Source organism: Trichomycterus rosablanca, chromosome 15 (genome assembly GCF_030014385.1).
Source record: "Trichomycterus rosablanca isolate fTriRos1 chromosome 15, fTriRos1.hap1, whole genome shotgun sequence".
Classification (NCBI taxonomy): domain Eukaryota; kingdom Metazoa; phylum Chordata; class Actinopteri; order Siluriformes; family Trichomycteridae; genus Trichomycterus; species Trichomycterus rosablanca.
This window is the reverse complement of record NC_086002.1, coordinates 33,156,927-33,177,544: the sequence shown is the minus strand read 5'-3', so window position 1 is coordinate 33,177,544 and position 20,618 is coordinate 33,156,927. Positions and strand designations below refer to the sequence as shown.

Genomic DNA, 20,618 nt, shown 5'->3' with positions numbered 1-20,618 from the left:
ATTATTATATTGATATTAATAATATTGATATTCTTCTTCTTATTATTAATATTATTACTATTATTATTATTATTATTATTATTGTTATTATTATATTGATATTAATAATATTGTTATTCTTTTTCTTCTTATTCTTCTTCTTATTATCATTATTACTATTATTATTATATTCGTTATTATTATATTTGTTGTTATATTATTATTATTATTTTATTTCTTCTTCTTATTATTATTATTGTTATTATTATTATTGTTATTTTTGTTATTATTGTTGTTATTATTATTATTATTATTGTTATTTTTGTTATTATTGTTGTTATTATTATTATTGTTATTATTATTGTTATTATTATTATAGACGGATAAATTGTTAAAAAATACACAGAATCTAAATAATTATTATTATTGTTATTATTATATTGATATTATTATTATTGTTAATATTATTATTGTTGTTGTTGTTATTTTCATTATTATTATTGTTGTTGTTATTTTTATTATTATTTATTATTATTATTATAGACGGATAAATTGTTAAAAATAAAAAAACTGAATCTAAATTATTATTATATAATAAAGATGTCATACTTAATAATGACATGTACCATCTACTACACCTGTATTACAGAATAAAAGTCCTACTGTATGTACTGTTTTCATTTATATGTGAAAACTGTTTATAAAACGAATAATTGTAGTCTAAATATTTATATAATAAAGTTCTCATGGCTAATAATGACATGCACCACTTACTACACATGTATTACAGAATAAAAGGCTTGCAGTATAGGTACTGTGATCATTTATTTGTTTAAAAAAAAAAAAAAAAGTTCTGCTGTTGTGGGGTGGTACGTGGGTGCCGCACAGCAGCTAGGACCCAGAGATCTGGGTTTGAAGCTCCTGCCCTCAGGGATCGTCCTGTATCTGAGAATCTGCCTGCCTGTTGAGTCTGTCAGTGTGCGCATGCGCGGCACAGCAGGCATGTAACCAGAGACGTTCCTGCACATTTTTTAGGAGCTGCACTTCAATGGATGAGTGTGCCACACCGACCCGGACCAGGTTGAGTTCGTTCAGGCTGCTCTTTCCCGTCTAGTCCCGCCATGATCCGGCTCGCCCTGCTGCTGTCCGGAGCCTCGGCGCTGCTCATCACCCTCATCACCCCGGGGTTCGGGTATTTTATGGAGGAACGCTGGAGCCCCGAGTCTTCGCTGCTGGCTCCGCGGGTGCTCATGGCGCTGGTGTGCCGCAACTCCGAGCACTCTCTCCCGCATGTTCTGGGTGCTATCGACCGCCTGAACTACCCCAAAGACCGGATGGCTGTGTGGTGAGACTTGATTGCATTTATTTGGTGTTGCATTATTCTGTTCTGTGTGTTTTCCACTCATTGAATCATTCTTGTAGAAACTGAAATACCAAGGGCGGGTGTGCAAACTTTCGTCCAGTTGATGTTTTTATTAGTATGCTGCATGTTCTTTGCGTGTTCTAGCATTAAATCCCAAAGCATGTTGAATTTTGCGCACTTTCCCAATTAGTCTTTACATTCTATTAATAAGATCCAGGAACTTAAGGGGGTAATAGTAAAGGTACAAAGTTATGGATTTTGGGGGGGGAGGTGAACGGGCTGAGACGTGTCCACATGTATACAACCATCCCCTTCATAGTTTTACCCTGTTCCCCTCCTTTTTCCCCTTCTCATGCGAACCGTATCTACTTCGGCTCCAGTCGGTTCCACTCGGCTATACTCGGGACGCGTCGTTCGGCTCCAGTCGGTTACACTCGGCTTTCCCTCGCTCGGCTCAGCAGCTGTGGGAAGACAGAGCAGCTTAGCGAAAGTGCATGTATTTATGATTAATATACCAATATAAACGAAAATATATTGAAAATGTGAGGTAATTGGGGTAGTTTACAACCTCTTTTATCCACATATTTATAAATTACTTCATGTCTTCTCATGTGAACCGTATCCACATCGGCTCTGATCGGGTGCTGTCGGTTCCACTCGGCTAGCATCATTCGGCTACACTCGGCTTCACTCGGGACGCGTCATTCGGTTCCACTCGGCTTCACTCGGGATGTGTCATTCGGCTCCAGTCGGTTCCACTCTGTGGGAAGTTAGTCTAGTCAGTTACACTCGGCTTTCTCTCGCTTGACCAGCTGTGGAAGGTTAAAGCTACTTAGCGATTGCTAAATTTTTGTTATTTTAAAATAATATACCAATATAAACTCAAATATATTGAAAATGTGAGGTAATTGTGGTAGTTTACAGCGTCTTTTATTCATAAATTACTTCATGTCTTCTTATGTGAACCGTACCCTTATCGGCTCTGATCGGGTGCTGTCGGTTCCACTCGGTTTCACTCGGCTCGCATCATTCGGCTCCAGTCGGTTACACTCGGCTTTCCCTCGCTCGGCTCAGCTGTGGGAAGAAAGAGCAGCTTAGCGAAAGCTAAGTTTGCCCAGTGCTTGCTATGTTTTTTATTGTTTTTAAATAATATACCAATATAAACTCAAATATATTGAAAATGTGAGGTAAATGTGGTAGTTTACAACCTCTTTTATCCATAAATTTATAAATTAATTCATTTCTTAATGTAGAACCACTGTAACAAAACTAGTAAATAAATAAACATTGGCTAATTTTGTATATAAGGTCCTGTGATGGATCAGCAAACCTGTGACGAATGCCCACACTTAAATTGGTGTGTGGACAAAAGTATTGGGACGCCCCTTATACTTATTGAATTCTTGTGTTTTAGCCACAACAGTCGATAATAAACGTGTAATAAATCAATGATATATAGAAAATTATATGCGTACAGCTTTACAACAGTTTAGGGAAGACTGTGCATGACTGTGCCCCAATAAATACATGCTCAACAGATTTGGGATGAACCGGAACACCGACTGATCAATCAGCACCCAGCCGTACAAATACAGGCACAAATTCCCACACACGGACATACTTCAATGCTAAAGTCTTGTGAGAAGCTTTTATGTTGTTTTAGCTAAATAGGTCACTTAGAGGTTTTAATGTCCAACAAGTTCATGGTCAGGCGTCCGAATACTTTCGGTCATAATGTGTATAAGCATGCTTTAGTGCTAACTAGTTCGTTAATTACCTTAAAATATATGGATTAAATGTCTTTCAGTTGAAACGTGTTGCAACCAGGTGCCTGCTACGGAAACGAGATCAGCAACGTAGCATATCAGGAATCCAGATCTGAGTGTGTGTGTGTGTGTGTGTGTGTGTGTGTGTGTGTGTTGTACTTCATTTGAAAGTAAACACAGGGGCATTGTTTGGTCTTGGATGTAGGACCAAACCTCAACGTCATGCGACATCTTCGGAACTGATCTCCCGACCCGAGTGTCTGACCTTTGGGATGCTCTTGTGATTTGAAGGAATTGAAGCCCAGCAATCGTGATTCTAAATCCACAGAAGAGTCTTTCCACAGAGAGTGGAAGTGGGGGTACCTGCCCCACTTGGTCTGGACCAAGGCGGCCCCCAATATACTGAAGTAAAAACGATAAACAAAACATGTTCCCCTCACTGGCTTTTGCGTAACGTTAGGATCCATCAGTGTTCCCATCAGTTGATGATATGATAGGAATGTCTTAGAACCATCACCCCACCCGGGAGATTCGGGCCCCCTCCAGAGTGTTCAGTTTGGACGTGTCTGAAACTGTTACGTCTTGGAAAAGAAAGAAAACTGGGGTTGGTTTGTTTGGGCTAAGTCTGGAAGATCTGATGAGATGATGAGTTGATTCAGAAGCCATAGATGAAGCAGCCAGCTGGAACCATCTCGTACACGAAGCTCAGTCTGAACTACACTGACGTAAGAGCCCAATTTCAGCCCAATTTAGATCTGGAACTATGATGAAGGTTTCTGCTAAAGCCCTTCATTACACACCTTAATCAGGCTGTTTTGTATAAAACGACGCCAAGCAGTTCTGATGAGCTGAGCTGAGCTGCTGCACCTTCTTGTCGGTCTTCAGACTCTTTACCACGTGTGTTTACCCAGGTATTAAGCAGCAATTTACTGGGTTGGTGACACTCCGGTGTTAAAATGTGGAGTAAACAGACCCTGCAGCTACTGGTTTGAGATCCAGAACGAGTAAAGACGGGATTCGCTCAAGTGTCTTGATACTTGAGAGGGTGAGGGATCTATTAGATGTAGGTTCCTCTTAGTTAGTCCTTATGCCTGGAGGACAGGGTCAAAGTGTCTCCCAAACACCAAGGGGTGTCACAGGAGGGGCGAGCACCAGAGTCATCGATGCCGGAGGACGCGAAGGGATCTGTTAGATGTCGAATCGATGGAGGTTCTACGTGGTTCTTGTGTCGACTGCTGCGTGAAGACCTGAGGGACTTCGATAAGAACCGAATTCTTATGAAGTGTCTCCCAAAGAGCAAGGGGTGTCACAGGGGGGATGAGCACCAGAGTCATCGATGCCGGAGGACGTGAAGGGATCTGTTAGATGTCGAATCGATGGAGGTTCCTCGTGGTTCTTGTGTCGACTGCTGCGTGAAGACCTGAGGGACTTATATAAGAACCAAATTTTAATGAAGTGTCTCCCAAAGAGCAAGGGGTGTCACAGGAGGAACAAGCTCCAGAATCATCGATGCCGGAGGACACGAAGCCTGTGGCGTCTGGAATGGACCAACAGATGCCCATGCTAACTCCTGTCCACCGTCGGAAGCACCCACAGTGGGCGCTTCGGCTTTGAAGTAGAACCCTGGAATAACTCTTCCTGAAACGTTCCTAATTCTTTGATTTCTTGATTTCTCTTTCCATCAGGGTGGCGACGGATCACAACGTCGACAACACCACGGCGATCCTGCGCGAGTGGCTCGTCGACGTGCAGAACCTGTATCACTACGTGGAGTGGAGACCGAAGGAGAAACCCAGGTGAACAAGTAGGGTTAAGGCTAGCTTCTCAAGGGCATCCATTAGCCTTTGAAGTGAGATGCTAATTGCTAAAAACTTGAGCATTATACCTGAATATGAATTGTAGAGATGGTAACTCGCTAGTATGTGTTTGTTTAGTATGATTGTTCTAGCTAGTCATAGTATAGCCTAGCTAACTCCTGTTCGACACTTCTGTAAACGTATATTGCCCTCCCTGTTTCCTCGCTAGCGCGTACAAAGACGAGCAAGGCCCTAAGCACTGGACCGACCTGCGCTACGAACACGTGATGAAGCTACGCCAAGAAGCGCTGGAGACCGCGCGGCAGATCTGGGCCGACTACTTCCTGGTACGTTGCTTCAGAGGCTAAAATAGCTCGGAACGGACGGCTACACTAGCGCTTCTTCACGAGCCTAGCGAAGTTAGGTCTACATGTCAGCTTAGCAAGGCTGGCGCGAGGCGAATTTGAAGCATCTTCGCCCGGAGGTCTGGGACGTGTTAGCAATAGCTAGCTAAGGTGTACGCTAGTCATTAAAGCAAGTCTTTGCCTGTCTTTCTACCCAACGCCCGTGTTCAGCTACGTTTACGACTGTCATTGCCTCTCTCCAGCTGGATCTGTTAGCGCAGGTCAGTCTGGGGTTAGCATTGACCTAAAGGCTAATGGGATGGGATTGGTCACGTCGGTCATCGTCCATCCATCTCCTGGAGCTTTGTTTCTAAACAAAGCTAATTTAGCATGCTGTGCCTTATGTTGCGTTCTATTTTTGCTACCGCGTACTCTCTGATTAGCTTCTTCTTTCAAAGCCGCTGTTCTGTAGGGTTGTAATCTGTGTGTGTGTGTGTGTGTTTGTACCCGGTTCCACTACAGTGACCGAGCGTACGTGTTTACTTGGATCAGTGACTAGTGGAAGGACGCATGGATCATAGGCTAGAACGTAGACAGGAGATCAAAGGTTGGCTGGATGGAAAAATGGATCATGGGATATCTTTGAGATCATTAAATAAATGGACCGTTTGTGGATTGTAGATTGTTGGATGACATCTTTACCACCTGCGGATTATGACGGGGTATTCCTCTACTGTGTGTAGGTGGTGGACTGTGATAACGTCCTCACGAATCCTGACGTCCTGTGGAAGCTGATGGAGGAGAACAAGACCATCGTGGCTCCCATGATGGAGTCCAGAGCCGCCTACTCCAACTTCTGGTGCGGCATGAGCTCTCAGGGCTACTACAAACGTACGGCGGACTACATTCCCATCAGGCGACGGGACAAGAAGGGCTGCTTCCCAGTTCCCATGGTGCACTCCACGTTCCTGCTGGACCTGCGGAAGCAGGCGTCCGGCGAGCTGGCCTTCTACCCTCCGCACCCCGACTATACCTGGGCCTTCGACGACGTCATAGTGTTCGCCTTCTCCGCCCGCGTGGCAGGTACGTGGCGTCTCCTCGCAATGTCGCTTCTTGGATCTTTCGATGTTCTCATCGCTCTCGTTGTCCTCTCTCCAGATGTTCAGATGTACGTGTGTAACACAGAGAGTTACGGCTACTTCCCCGTCCCTTTGCATTCCCAGAATTCCTTGCACGACGAGGCTGAGAACTTCATGCACACCCTGCTGGAGGTGATGGGTAAGTTTGGTTTTCTACCCCCTCTAGGGACAGGGTGCCAGTTTGGTCAAGTTAGGAACAATTTTAGGAGTACCCAGAGGGAACCACACGTACAGGACCACCAGGACCACCGGGTGCAGGGGGAGCCTGGTGTCGACAGGGTACCAGTTTGTTCAGTTTAGGAACAATTTCAGGAGTACCCCTAGGGACCTGCTCGTGCAGGGGGAACCCGTGTCGACAGGGTAACAGTTTGGTCAATTTCAGGAGTACAAAGAGGGAACCACACATACAGGAATATCAGGAACACAGGGTGCAGGGGGAACCCGGTGTCAACAGGGTACCAGGAGTACCCCTAGGGAACTGCTCTTGCAGGGGGAGCCTGGTGTCAACGGGGTATCAGTTTGGTCAATTTCAGAAGTACAAAGAGGGAACCACACATACAGAACCACTAGGACCACCAGGACCACTGGGTGCAGGGGGAACCCGGTGTCGACAGGGTACCAGTTTGGCCAATTTAGGAACAGTTTTAGGAGTACCCCTAGGGAACTGCTCGTACAGGACCTCCGGGTGCAGGGGGAACACCGTATCGACAGGGTACCACTTTGGTCAATTGAGGAACAGTCTTAGGAGCACCCCTAGGGAACTGCTCTTACAGGGGGAGCCCGGTGTCGACAGGGTATCAGTTTGGTCAATTTAGGAACAGTTTTAGGAGTACCCAGAGGGAACCACACGTAAAGGACCAGTAGGTGCAGGGGGAACCCGGTGTCGACAGGGTATCAGTTTGGTCAATTTCAGGAGTACAAAGAGGGAACCACACGTACAGGAACACTAGGACCACCGGGTACAGGGGAACCCGATGTTGAAAGGGTACCAGTTTGGTCAGTTTAGGAACAATTTTAGGAGTACCCAAAGAGAACCACACGTACAGGGCCACTGGGAACACCGGGTACAGGAGGAACCCGGTGTCGACATAGTACCAGTGTGTGGTGCCCGGTGATGCCCTGGCACCTTTCGGTTAGTGTTTCTGCCTGTCGCAGAATATTAATCTTAAATTTCCCGCCATTTCTTTTTCTCTCAGTGACTGGTTCTGCCGTGGAGCCATCGGTGCACCTCACCGTTCCTCCTAAACACCCCGATAAAATGGGCTTCGATGAGGTAAGTCTTACCCAGCTACTTGTTGCCCCTTGTTGCCCCAGTTCCCTTGCTGGCTAGAGAACCACAAATCAGACGGACAATGCGTTTCTCTTCCATCTCTAGAAGGAACGCTCAATTCCTATTGGTTATCGCATAATTTCCCGCCCACTTCTTTTCGCCAACGTTTGAGCTGCCACCGGTTGCCGGAAATCGCAGCTCTGGTTGACGATAAAGGCCAGAGTGAAGTTCTATCTAGACTCGCTTCTAGGAGCCCGAAATCTTGCTGCTCACTCTTTCACTGCTCACAAGTGAAAACATGACAGACTCCCTGGCCTAATGCTTAAAATGTGCTGATACCAGGGTGTGTGTGTGTGTGTAGGTGTTCATGATTAACCTGCTGAGGCGTCCTGATCGGAGGCAGCGGATGTTGAGGACCCTGTGGGAGCAGGAGATCACCTGCAAGGTTGTGAACGCAGTGGACGGCAAGTACGTCTCCCTTCAGACGGAGGGTAGTGACCGCTAGTCTCCGGTCCTTGTCGCTGGAGCTCTTCGGCCACGCCTGATCCTCGACGTGCTGATTGGCTACTTCTCTACCAGCCTGTCCTTGTTCTCTTTCTCAGGGCGCTGAACGAGAGCCAGATCCGGGCGCTGGGGATCACCATGTTACCCGGGTACAAGGACCCGTACCACGGCAGACCCCTCACCAGGGGAGAGCTCGGCTGCTTCCTGTCTCACTACAACATCTGGAACGAGGTGTGTCTGTGTCGTCTGCTTTGAACCAGCACACACACACACACGTATACACTGTATGGACAAAAGTATTCAGACACCTGACCATGAGCTTGTCGGACACCCCATTTCCAACACTAACTGTTGTGTGTGTGTGTGTGTGTGTGTATATGTGTGTGTGTAGATAGTGGACCGTGGACTGAAGGTGTCTCTGGTGATAGAAGATGATCTCCGGTTCGAACCCTTTTTTAAAAAGAAACTTCTGACCTTAATGAAGCAAATAAAGAATCAGAAACTCAACTGGGATTTAATGTGAGTCCGCGCGCGCACACACACACACACACCAACATTCACACTAACACACAATAAGACATACACACACTAACACGCACTCACACAAGAAAACATATACACATACACACACTGACACACAGTAACACACACACACCTACACTAACACACAATAACACACACACACACACACACTAACACAATAACACACACACACACCAACATTCACACTAACACACAATAAGACATACACACACTAACACGCACTCACACAAGAAAACATATACACACACACACTACCAACAACACACTAACACACACGATAAGTCACACAACACACATTAACACACACTGACACACGACACAATAAAAACACAGTAACACACACACACCTACACTGACACACAATAACACACACACGTGCACACTAACACTCACACTAACACACACAACACTTACACACAAACACACACAAAGAACGCATATACACACACACTACCAACAACACACTAACATGCAGACACACATACACTAACACACAACAACACACAATAAGACATACACTCACTAACACACACTCACACAAGAAAACATATACACATACACACTACCAACAACACACTAAGATGCACACAACACTACTAACACAACACACAATAAAACACTAACACAAAATAACACACAAACACATACATACACACAGACAATAACACAAACACACAATAAGACAAACACAACTACACACACCAACACGCTATAGCACACACACAATAACACACACAATAACACACAACACTAACACACAATAACACACACACAACACACTAACATGCAGACACATAAACACACAGCAACACAATAAAACACTAACACACAATAACACACACACAACACACACACTTGCGCACACTAACACTCACCCTAACACTCACCATATCAAACACACATTCACACACACACACAACACAATAAAACACTAACACAAAATAACACACACACAAACACACAACACACACATTCACACACACACACAATAAAAACACAGTAACATACACAATAACACATAACACACCTACACTAACACACACAATAACACACTAACATGCAGACACATACACTAACACACAACAACACAATAAAACACTAACACACAACAACACAATAAAACACTAACACAAAATAACACACACACAAACACACAACACACACATTCACACACACACACAATAAAAACACAGTAACATACACAATAACACATAACACACCTACACTAACACACACAATAACACACTAACATGCAGACACATACACTAACACACAACAACACAATAAAACACTAACACACAACAACACAATAAAACACTAACACAAAATAACACACACACAAACACACAACACACACATTCACACACACACACACACACACACACACACACAATAAAAACACACTAACACACACAATAACACACTAACATGCAGACACATACACTAACACACAACAACACAATAAAACACTAACACAAAACACACACATGCGCACACTAACACACACAAAGAACTCATATACACATACACCTACACACACACTACCAACAACACACTAACACACACGATAAGTCACACAACTCACATTAACACACACTGACTCACACTGACACACAACACAATAAAAACACAGTAACACACACACACCTACACTGACACACAATAACACACACATGTGCACACTAACACACACAACACTTACACACAAACACGCACAAAGAACGCATATACACACACACACTACCAACAACACACTAACATGCAGACACACATACACTAACACACAACAACACACTAACACTCACACACAAACACTCACACACAAACACTCACACTAACACTCACACACAAAGAACGCATATACACTTACACTTACACACTACCAACAACACACTAACACACACGATAAGTCACACAACACACATTAACACACACTGACAATAATAAACACATTTACACTCTCACAATATCACACACATACAATAACACACACACTAACACTCACACACACTCACACAATAACACACACACACACACTAACACAATAACACACACACACACAAACATTCCCACTAACACACAATAAGACATACACACACTAACACAAGAAAACATATACACATACACACACACACTACCAACAACACACTAACACACACGATAAGTCACACAACACACATTAACACACACTGACACACAACACAATAAAAACACAGTAACACACACACACCTACACTGACACACAATAACACACACACGTGCACACTAACACTCACACTAACACACACAACACTTACACACAAACACACACAAAGAACGCATATACACACACACTACCAACAACACACTAACATGCAGACTCACATACACTAACACACAACAACACACTAACACTCACACACAAACACTCACACACAAACACTCACACTAACACACACACAAACACTCACACAAACACTCACACTAACACACACAACACTTACACACAAACACACACAAAGAACGCATATACACACACACTACCAACAACACACTAACATGCAGACACACGTACACTAACACACGACAACACAATAACACACACACACAAACACTCACACTAACACACACAACACTTACACACAAACACACACACTAACACTCACACACAAAGAACGCATACACTTACACACTACCAAGAACACACTAACACACACGATAAGTCATACAACACACATTAACACACACTGACACACAACACAATAAAAACACAGAGTAACACACACACACCTACACTAACACACACTTACAACAACACACTAACATGCAGACACATACACTAACACACAATTACACACACATGTGCACACTAACACTCACACTAACACACACAAAGAACGCATATACACACACACTACCAACAACACTGACACACACAAACACAACACCTACACACACACTGACAATAATAAACACATTTACACTCTCACAATATCACACACATACAATAACACACACACTAACACACACACACACACTAACACACACACACACACTCACACACACACTAACACACACAGTAACTGAAGTGTGTAGTTGTTATTCCCTCGTCTCTCTCTCAGTTACATCGGGAGGAAGAGGATGCAGGCCGACCATCCCGAGAAGCCGGTGCCCAACATCCACAACCTGGTGGTGGCCGACTACTCCTATTGGACGCTGGGCTACATGATCTCCTTACAGGGAGCCAATAAGCTGCTGAGGGCGGAGCCTCTGAGCAAGTTGCTTCCTGTGGACGAGTTCCTTCCGGTCATGTACAACAAACACCCGGTGTAAGGACTGCACACGTTAACGCTAACACTTTATTTAATTCCCTAAACTGCTGTAGGCTGAATGGGCGGGGCTATGAAGTAACCGCCCACTTTTCCCTTCTGCCCCCGTAGGGAGGAGTACACGTCCCAGTACGAGCCGCGCGACCTGCAGGCTTTCTCCGCCGAACCCCTACTGGTCTACCCCTCCCACTACACCGGCGACCCCGGCTACGTCAGCGACACCGAGACGTCCACCGTGTGGGACAACGAGACCGTCCGCACCGACTGGGACCGGGAGCGCTGGGAGGACAACCGGGGCATGCACGTCCACGCCCGCTCCGAACTCTGACCCCACCCTGACCGGCGGGGGCGTACTGGTGCCGCGAATTTGAAACTTCAGCTAGCCATGCTATCGATTTAGCCAGCTAGCACGGCGCTGTCGTTTTGATACGGACGATACAGACCACATAAATAAAGACACACGGAGACGGTGGAAATAAACTGACCACTAACAGAACCAGCCTGTGACCGAGGACTGAAATACTGAGACCGGCGGCTCAGGAAACGTTTACGTATTTATAAGCTAAATGTAGCGCTTAGTATTAAAAAATAAAATAAAAAATTTTACAATACAATTTTTATTAGAAAAATAGAAAAACAAACATGAGTTTTGGACCAAACGTTTTTATTTTATTTTTTATTTTTTTTGCTTTTAACCACGTTTGTTTTGGAGACGAGATGTTATTTTTGTTCTCAGAATAAACTCAAAAATAGCAAAAAATGTTGTTAAAAATAAAATTTTAAGGATTTTTTTCTCTACTATTTTTACAGCATTATTATGATATAAAAATATTAATTAAGCACGAGAAATAATGTAAAAAAAAAAAGGTTTAGTATTTTTTCTCTACTGTTTTCCCCCATTTATTTTTATTTGTATTTTTTGCTTTTAATCATGTTTATTTTGGAGATGTGATGTGATTTTTGTTCTCAGAATAAAGTCTTTCACATAAAAATAAACTAAAAAAATAGCAAAAAATGTCTTTAAAAATAAAAGCACGACAAAAACAATGTAAAGAATGTTGAGTATTTTTTCTCTACTATTTTTCCAGCATTATTATGATATAAAAATATTAAATAGACACAAGAAATAATGTATAAAATGTTTTTTCTATTATTCTTACACCATTATTTTTATTCCTTTTAACCACGTTTATTTTAAAGAAGTGATGTTATTTTTTTCTCAGAATAAACTCAAAAATAGCAAAAAACATTTTTAAAAATTAAGCACGACAAATAATGTAAAACATGGTTTTGAATATTTCCCACATTCTTTTTTATTTTATTTTTTTTTATTTTAACTTAGCTTAAAATAAAAAATGTTTATTTTGTAGAAATTATGTGACAAATAAACCTGACAAAAATATAAAAAAAACATTAAGCACAACAAATAATGTAATAAATGTTTTTTTTTTCTATTCTTTTCCCCCCGTTATTTTGTATATTTTATTTACATTTATTTTGATGATAAATGTGATGTTATTTTTTCTCAGAATAAAATGTACATAAAATATTAATTAAGCACAACAAATATTATGTAAAAAAAAATTTGTATTTTTTTCTGCTATTTTCCCCAGTAATGTTTTTTTTGGCGTTTTATTATTAAAACCATGTCTAATATATTTTGAAAGAATAAAGTTCTAAAGTATTTTATGTTGGAATATAATTTTGTTTATTATTATTTTTATAAGCTGGGAGTCAGATTTATGAACCCGAGTGTAAATTGTAGCTTCGATAATTTTTTACTTGATTAATTTTTATATACACATATAGGAATGGAAAAGATTCCGAGTCAAGGGTTTATTACAGTCGTGAGTCTCTCTCTCTCTCTCTCTCTCTTTCTCTCTCTCTCTCTCTCGCTCTCAGATTAAAGCTTGGACTTTATTCTGGGCTGAGGCGGATTATAGGATCTTTAACCCTTCAGTTCAACCACAGGGTCTGGTGTGTACACTATATGGCCAAAAGTATTTGGACGTCCGACCATGGGCTTGCTGGACGTCCGTGTGTGGGAATTTGTGGCCATTCGGTCAGAAGAGGGCAGCGCTTGTACGGCTGGGCGCTGATGTTGGTGTTGGTGGAGTTGAGGTTGAAAACCAAGAGCTTTTCCTCAGTGGCTACATTTGAGGGTTGGCGCAGGGTCAGCAATTGTACGCCGCCCCTGGAGCATCAAGGGTCCAACAGTGGCTGAATGGCAAAGCTGGGATTCGAACTCTCAACCCAAAGCTCTACCCACTACACCTTCCATTTCAATTCCTCCCAAAGACCTTCAGTGTGGTTGAGGTCGGGACTACGTGCAGGCCACAGGAGTTCCTCCACACCTCGTTAAACCATGTCCTTATGGGTGTTGCTCTGTGGAACCCCTAAACCTAATGGTTCGAACTACAGGGGGAATTAATCTACCAATCATCACCTAGACGGGGCGTCCACATACTTCTGACCGCTTGGTGTAAATCCCGTCTGCTCCTCTCTCCCGTCCGTCAGGTTAATAGGATTAACAGCTTGGCAGGACTGACCTCCTTCCAAACCCTGAGTCCGTCCTGTGATCCCGTCTCGCCGCGAGCCGGACGTGGCGTCTCGGCCGGTACCAAAACATGCTGGAAGTAAGACCCACTCTTGGAGGGAAGTAGGATCTAGGGTCATCCTTGCTCCACCGAAAGGTAAGACAACCAACAAACCCAGAGCCGGTCCAGGGTGGACCAACTCAAGACTTGCTCGAGAGCCCACAAGCTCTCGAATGGCGTCTTAAGTCACTTTTACTCTTCAGGTTCTGTCATGGTGGACCTATTCCTGGGTAAGGTTCTGGTGAAGAACAACAAGGACCGGGACGAGCTGGACACAGATCGCGAGGTCACCCTGAGGCTCCAGAACCGCATCGTGATGCTGTTCTTCGGCTCCGGGGAGTGTGGAAGGTGTCAGGACTTCGCTCCGACCCTCAAAGACTTCTTCAAGAGGCTGACGGACGAGTTCTACGTGGAGCGCTCGGCTCAGCTCGTCCTGTTTTACATCTCGCTCGACGCCTCCGAGGAGCAGCAGGAGGAGTTCCTGAAGGAGCTGCCCAAGCGCTGCCTCTTCCTGGCCTTCGAGGACCCCTACAGGAAGTACGAGCTCCTACGGTTGTTCGGTTGTGCTTGATAGATCTAAGTAACCCTTGGTAGGTTCATCCTTCTCTGTGGGTTTCCTTTCTCAGAAAATTAGAGGCCATGTTCGAGGTGAAGGACATCCCCACGGTGGTGGTGCTACGACCCGACTGCTCCGTCCTCTCCCCGAACGCCGTGACGGAGATTCGAACCCTGGGAACGGACTGCTACCAGAACTGGAGGGAGGCGGCCGAGCTGGTCGACCGCGACTTCCTGATGAACGAGGAGTACGATGAGAGCGAGCGTCGCAGCTTCACCGACGTCATCCGCCGACAGAAATACAAAGTGGAGGATGAAAAGAAGAAGAAGAGGAACGAGGACCACAGAGAGGACGAGGGAAACGATGGAGGACCTTGGAGTTAGGACTTTATTATTTGTGTTATTGGAGTCTAACTGGTGAAGCTGGTGGGAGATCCTAATTTACGCACAGCAGAGTTTTTACTGTCCAGTTGTACATTAAAAGTTTTGTATGTTCTTCCTCTAACTGTGTGGGTTTATTCCAGCCTGAATTCTGTTTTTGTTCTACTGACTAATAATAATAATAAAGATAATAATAATAATAATATAATTAAAATTTATAATAATAATAATGATAATAATATTATTAAGAATAATAAAAATAATTAATAATAATAACAAAGATAATAATTAATTAATAATACTAATAATAATTATTATAATATTCATAACAATAATAATAATGATAATAATAATAATAATGATAAAGATAATAAAAGATAATAAAAATAATAAAGGTAATAATAATAATAATAAAAGTTAATAATAATAATAATAAAAGGTAATAATAATAAAAAAAGTTAATTATAATAATAATAATTAAGGTAATAATAATAATAATAATAAAGGTAATAATAATAATAATAAAAGTTAATAATAATAATAATAATAAAGGTAATAATAATAATACAGGTAATAATAATAATAATTACGATAATAATAATAATAATTACGATAATAATAATAAAGGTAATAATAATAATAATAATTACGATAATAATAATAATAATTACAATAACAATAATAATAAAGGTAATAATAATAAAGGTAATAATAATAATAATAAAGGTAATAATAATAATAATAAAAGTTAATAATAATAATAATAATTAAGGTAACAATAATAATAATAAAGGTAATAATAATAATAATAATAAAAGTTATTAATAATAATAATTAAGGTAATATAATAATAATAAAGGTAATAATAATAATAATAAAAGTTAATAATAATAATAATTAAGGTAATATAATAATAATAAAGGTAATAATAATAATAATAATTAAGGTAATATAATAATAATAATAATAAAAGTTAATAATAATAATAATTAAGGTAATATAATAATAATAAAGGTAATAATAATAATAATAAAAGTTAATAATAATAATAATTAAGGTAATATAATAATAATAAAGGTAATAATAATAAAGGTAATAATAATAATAATAAAAGTTGATAATAATAATAATAAAGATAACTAATAATAATAATGGTAATAATAACAATAGTAATAATAATAATAAAGATAGTACTAATAATAAAGATGATAATAATAATAAAGATAATAATAATAATAAAAAATAATAATAATAAATCATTTCCAGCATGCTTTTATTTGTCATCTGTAGAGTTTTGACGGTGCAACAAGTTTTAAAAATGACAGAAATGTATCAACCGTTCGTCATAATGTGCAAAATCAAAACGGAGTTTATATAAGATAAAAATCATTCGTTATTTAAAGTATTAAAGCTTCTCATGATCAGAAGCAAATCATCTTTATTCAGTCCCTCAGATTCTGACCGAAGAACTGAAGTAAATACTGTTTAGTAATACTGCATATATCTGTCCATACGCGTCTGTCCATACGTGTCTGTCCATACGTCAGTCTTCTAATAGTGTTTGAGATATGGCCAAAAGTATTTGGACACCGGACCGTGAGCTTGTTGAAACACAAGAATTCGATCCTCAGGTGAACCTCAGGTGGGCGTTGGGAAGTGTTGGAGCTTCCTCTTATGGTCGAGCAGCGTGGACGAGGAGGTGTAGCACTTCCCGCAGACGGCGCAGCAGTACGGCTTCTCTCCGGTGTGCTGCCGGTGGTGGCTGGTCAGGTGACCCAGCTGCACGAAGGTCTTGTCGCACAGCGAGCACCGGTACGGCCGCTCCTCGGTGTGCAGCCTCAGGTGGTTCCTCAGGTTGGAGGCGTTCCGGAACTGCTTGCCGCAGGTCACGCAGGGGTACGGCCTCTCGCCCGTGTGGGTCCTCTGGTGGATCTGGAAGACGCTCAGGCGCGTGAAGTTCTTGCCGCAGTGCGAGCACTGGTACGGCTTCCACCCGGTGTGGGTGCGCAGGTGGTTCTGGAGGACGTCCAGCCGGGTGAAGGTCTTGGGGCAGTACGAGCACTCGTAGGGTTTCTCTCCCGTGTGGGTGCGCTGATGGATCTGGAGGTTGTCCAGGCGGGTGAAGGTCTTGCCGCAGGCGTGGCACTGGAAGGGCTTCTCGCCCGTGTGCGTCCTCTGGTGGATCTTCAGCGAGGACGCCTGGCTGAAGGTCTTCTCGCACTGGGTGCAGTGGTAACGCCGTTCTCCGCTGTGGATCCTCATGTGCCTGTAGAACGTCGAGGAGCTGGAGAACGTCTTCCCGCATTCCGGGCACGACCTGAGCTCCTTCGCAGGAGATACCTGGCTGGAGTCACCTGAAAAGCCCAGAGTGGGAATCCATCAATGACTTGCATCAAACACAACACGCCTCCAGTACCTCCATCCACCAATCACTTCAACACAGTGATGGGGACTCGAGTCCGCAAAGACTCGTGACTCGACTCGGACTCTAGCCTAAAGACTCGTGACTGGACTCGGACTCTAGCCTAAAGACTCGTGACTCGACTCGGACTCTAGCCTGAAGACTCGTGACTCGACTCGGACTCTAACCTAAAGACTCGTGACTCGACTCGGACTCTAACCTAAAGACTCGTGACTCGACTCGGACTCTAGCCTAAAGACTCGTGACTGGATTCGGACTCTAGCCTAAAGACTCGTGACTGGACTCGGACTCTAGCCTGAAGACTCGTGACTGGACTCGGACTCTAGCCTAAAGTCTCGTGACTCGACTCGGACTCTAGCCTAAAGACTCGTGACTCGACTCGGACTCTAGCCTAAAGACTCGTGACTCGACTCGGACTCTAACCTAAAGACTCGTGACTCGACTCGGACTCTAGCCTAAAGACTCGTGACTCGACTCGGACTCTAGCCTAAAGACTCGTGACTCGACTCGGACTCTAACCTAAAGACTCGTGACTCGACTCGGACTCTAACCTAAAGACTTGTGATTCGACCCGGACTCTAACCTAAAGACTCGTAATTCGACTCGGACCCTAGCCTAAAGACTCATGACTCTAGCCTAAAGACTCGTGACTCGACTCGGACTCTAACCTAAAGACTCGTGACTCGACTAGGACTCTAGCCTAAAGACTCGTGACTCGACTCGGACTCTAGCCTAAAGACTCGTGACTCGACTCGGACTCTAGCCTAAAGACTCGTGACTCGACTCGGACTCTAGCCTAAAGACTCGTGACTCGACTCGGACTCTAGCCTAAAGACTCGTGACTCGACTCGGACTCTAGCCTAAAGACTCGTGACTTGACTCGGACTCTAGCCTAAAGACTCGTGACTCGACTCGAACTCTAGCCTAGAGACTTGTGACTCGACTCGGACTCTAACCTAAAGACTCGTGATTCGACTCGGACTCTAGCCTAAAGACTCGTGACTCGGACTCTAGCCTAAAGACTCGTGACTCGACTCGGACTCTAGCCTAAAGACTCGTGACTCGACTCGGACTCTAGCCTAAAGACTCGTGACTCGACTCGAACTCTAGCCTAAAGACTCGTGACTCGACTCGAACTCTAGCCTAAAGACTCGTGACTCGACTCGGACTCTAGCCTAAAGACTCGTGACTCGACTCGGACTCTAGCCTTAAGACTCGTGACTTGACTCGGACTCTAGCCACCAATCTCAAATACTTTAGGCCATACAGTGTACTCGGGGAAAATACAGTAAGAAACCACTTACCTAAAAAGGTAACATTGTTCTCGTTCATCTCCAGCGATGGGCCACGCCCTTTCCCACCGTGATACGTCTCCTCAGATTCGGCCTCATACCGATACCGCAGCTCTGAACCGTGACTCAGCTCCGCTTCGTCCGGTTCCACTTTAACAATCACCAACGAAGCGCTATCGTTATGGGCGCCGTACTGGTCCTCCTGCTCGGCCGCTTCCTGTCCGGTCCGGGTCGCGTTCCAGTCGTCCTCGGTATCCGGCTCGGATTTGATCACCACCGAGACGATGTCGGTGTCCTGCTGGTAGGTGCGCCGGTGCTGGTGCAGCCACGTGGACGTCGAGGCTTCGGGCAGAGCCTGAAATTCCTGTTTACAAAAACAATTGAAGGTTTCCAGTCAATTAGCAAACTGCAGCGTTGGTGTAGTAGTGTCTGTCTAGGAGACGGGGCGGCAACACGTTGGTAACACCATAGCAACCGGGGGAAATCTGCAAAAGCCAAGGTGTTGAGGGGCTGGGATAGGCTCCAGGTCACCCCCTGTGGTGCTGTGTTGGGTTGGATGGGTGGACGTCACCACCTATGTGACGTCCGTGTTACCCGTTGGTGTGCATCAAAAAGTGTAAATAAATAAATGAATGTCTGATTGATGCCCTTCAATGTTCTACATACGGTCTGTCTAGTATCTGTCTAAATAACGAAGGATAGAGGGAGGTTTGGGAGTATTGTGAGTAATGTGAGTATTGTCAGTAACGTGAACCTTGCGGTGTTGTGGGAACACACACATCAGTGCACCTTTAGTGCAGGTCACAAGCCCTGAACCGTGAGAAATTGGTAACTGCCTCAAAAAGGGCATCTGGCGTCAAAATAAATGAATAAATATATAAATAATAATAGAACACACGGACGAACGGATCCACCGAGCTCTCCACAAACAAAATACGAACCTGCGTGGACAAAACGTCAGCTGACGCCTCATGAGTCCAGTGGAGTTGTTCTTTATCTTCACGTTTCTCAATGTAAACTTCACTGTGCACTGATTTATTGAGCTCCATCATACACTCATTGGTGAACACACTCATAAACAATTATATACACTCGTATAAACACTTATAAAAACTCTAAATAACACCATATAACAGTATATAATAATAATATATACATTAATAATAAACTACACTGCACTCGATGTGCAAAACTGCACTATGAGCAGCTCATACACGCATATAACATTTGCATCACGTATATACATGTTAATAATGTATAAAAAGTGCGCGCTTATGAAATATAATCGATAATATAAAGAAAGATATAAAATAATATAGCGGTTATAATCGGATCCACGTCGCTCTGCGCTCTGTTGTT

At 43.1% G+C, this 20,618-nt stretch overlaps 3 protein-coding genes and 1 long non-coding RNA gene across 4 annotated transcripts; 2 read left to right on the top strand and 2 right to left on the bottom strand.

The window, feature by feature from the left end:
* Window positions 1-785: 785 nt before the first annotated feature.
* Window positions 786-2,342, bottom strand: LOC134328303 (uncharacterized). Its single transcript, XR_010014730.1, has 3 exons — window positions 2,314-2,342; window positions 1,939-2,102; window positions 786-1,803 (listed from the first exon to the last, which is right to left on the bottom strand). It is a non-coding gene; the product is annotated as an uncharacterized LOC134328303 (long non-coding RNA).
* On the top strand, window positions 1,101-12,705 carry LOC134328302 (procollagen galactosyltransferase 1-like). The gene is made up of 11 exons (XM_063009397.1): window positions 1,101-1,324; window positions 4,794-4,904; window positions 5,134-5,251; window positions 5,992-6,331; window positions 6,407-6,526; window positions 7,584-7,660; window positions 8,019-8,125; window positions 8,260-8,392; window positions 8,553-8,680; window positions 11,806-12,012; window positions 12,124-12,705. Exons 1-11 carry the CDS (start codon window positions 1,101-1,103, stop codon window positions 12,338-12,340), a joined length of 1,782 nt encoding a protein of 593 aa, XP_062865467.1. The 3' UTR covers window positions 12,341-12,705.
* A 1,944-nt stretch (window positions 12,706-14,649) lies between these two features.
* On the top strand, window positions 14,650-15,759 carry nxnl1 (nucleoredoxin like 1). The gene is made up of 3 exons (XM_063010706.1): window positions 14,650-14,705; window positions 14,813-15,146; window positions 15,236-15,759. The coding sequence occupies exons 2-3, from the start codon at window positions 14,821-14,823 to the stop codon at window positions 15,546-15,548; spliced, it is 639 nt and encodes a 212-aa protein (XP_062866776.1). The 5' UTR covers window positions 14,650-14,705; window positions 14,813-14,820; the 3' UTR covers window positions 15,549-15,759.
* Window positions 15,760-16,801: 1,042 nt separating this feature from the next.
* On the bottom strand, window positions 16,802-20,535 carry LOC134328300 (zinc finger protein 771-like). Its single transcript, XM_063009394.1, has 3 exons — window positions 20,201-20,535; window positions 19,272-19,623; window positions 16,802-17,899 (listed from the first exon to the last, which is right to left on the bottom strand). Exons 1-3 carry the CDS (start codon window positions 20,333-20,335, stop codon window positions 17,184-17,186), a joined length of 1,203 nt encoding a protein of 400 aa, XP_062865464.1. The 5' UTR covers window positions 20,336-20,535; the 3' UTR covers window positions 16,802-17,183.
* Between the last annotated feature and the right edge of the window lie 83 nt (window positions 20,536-20,618).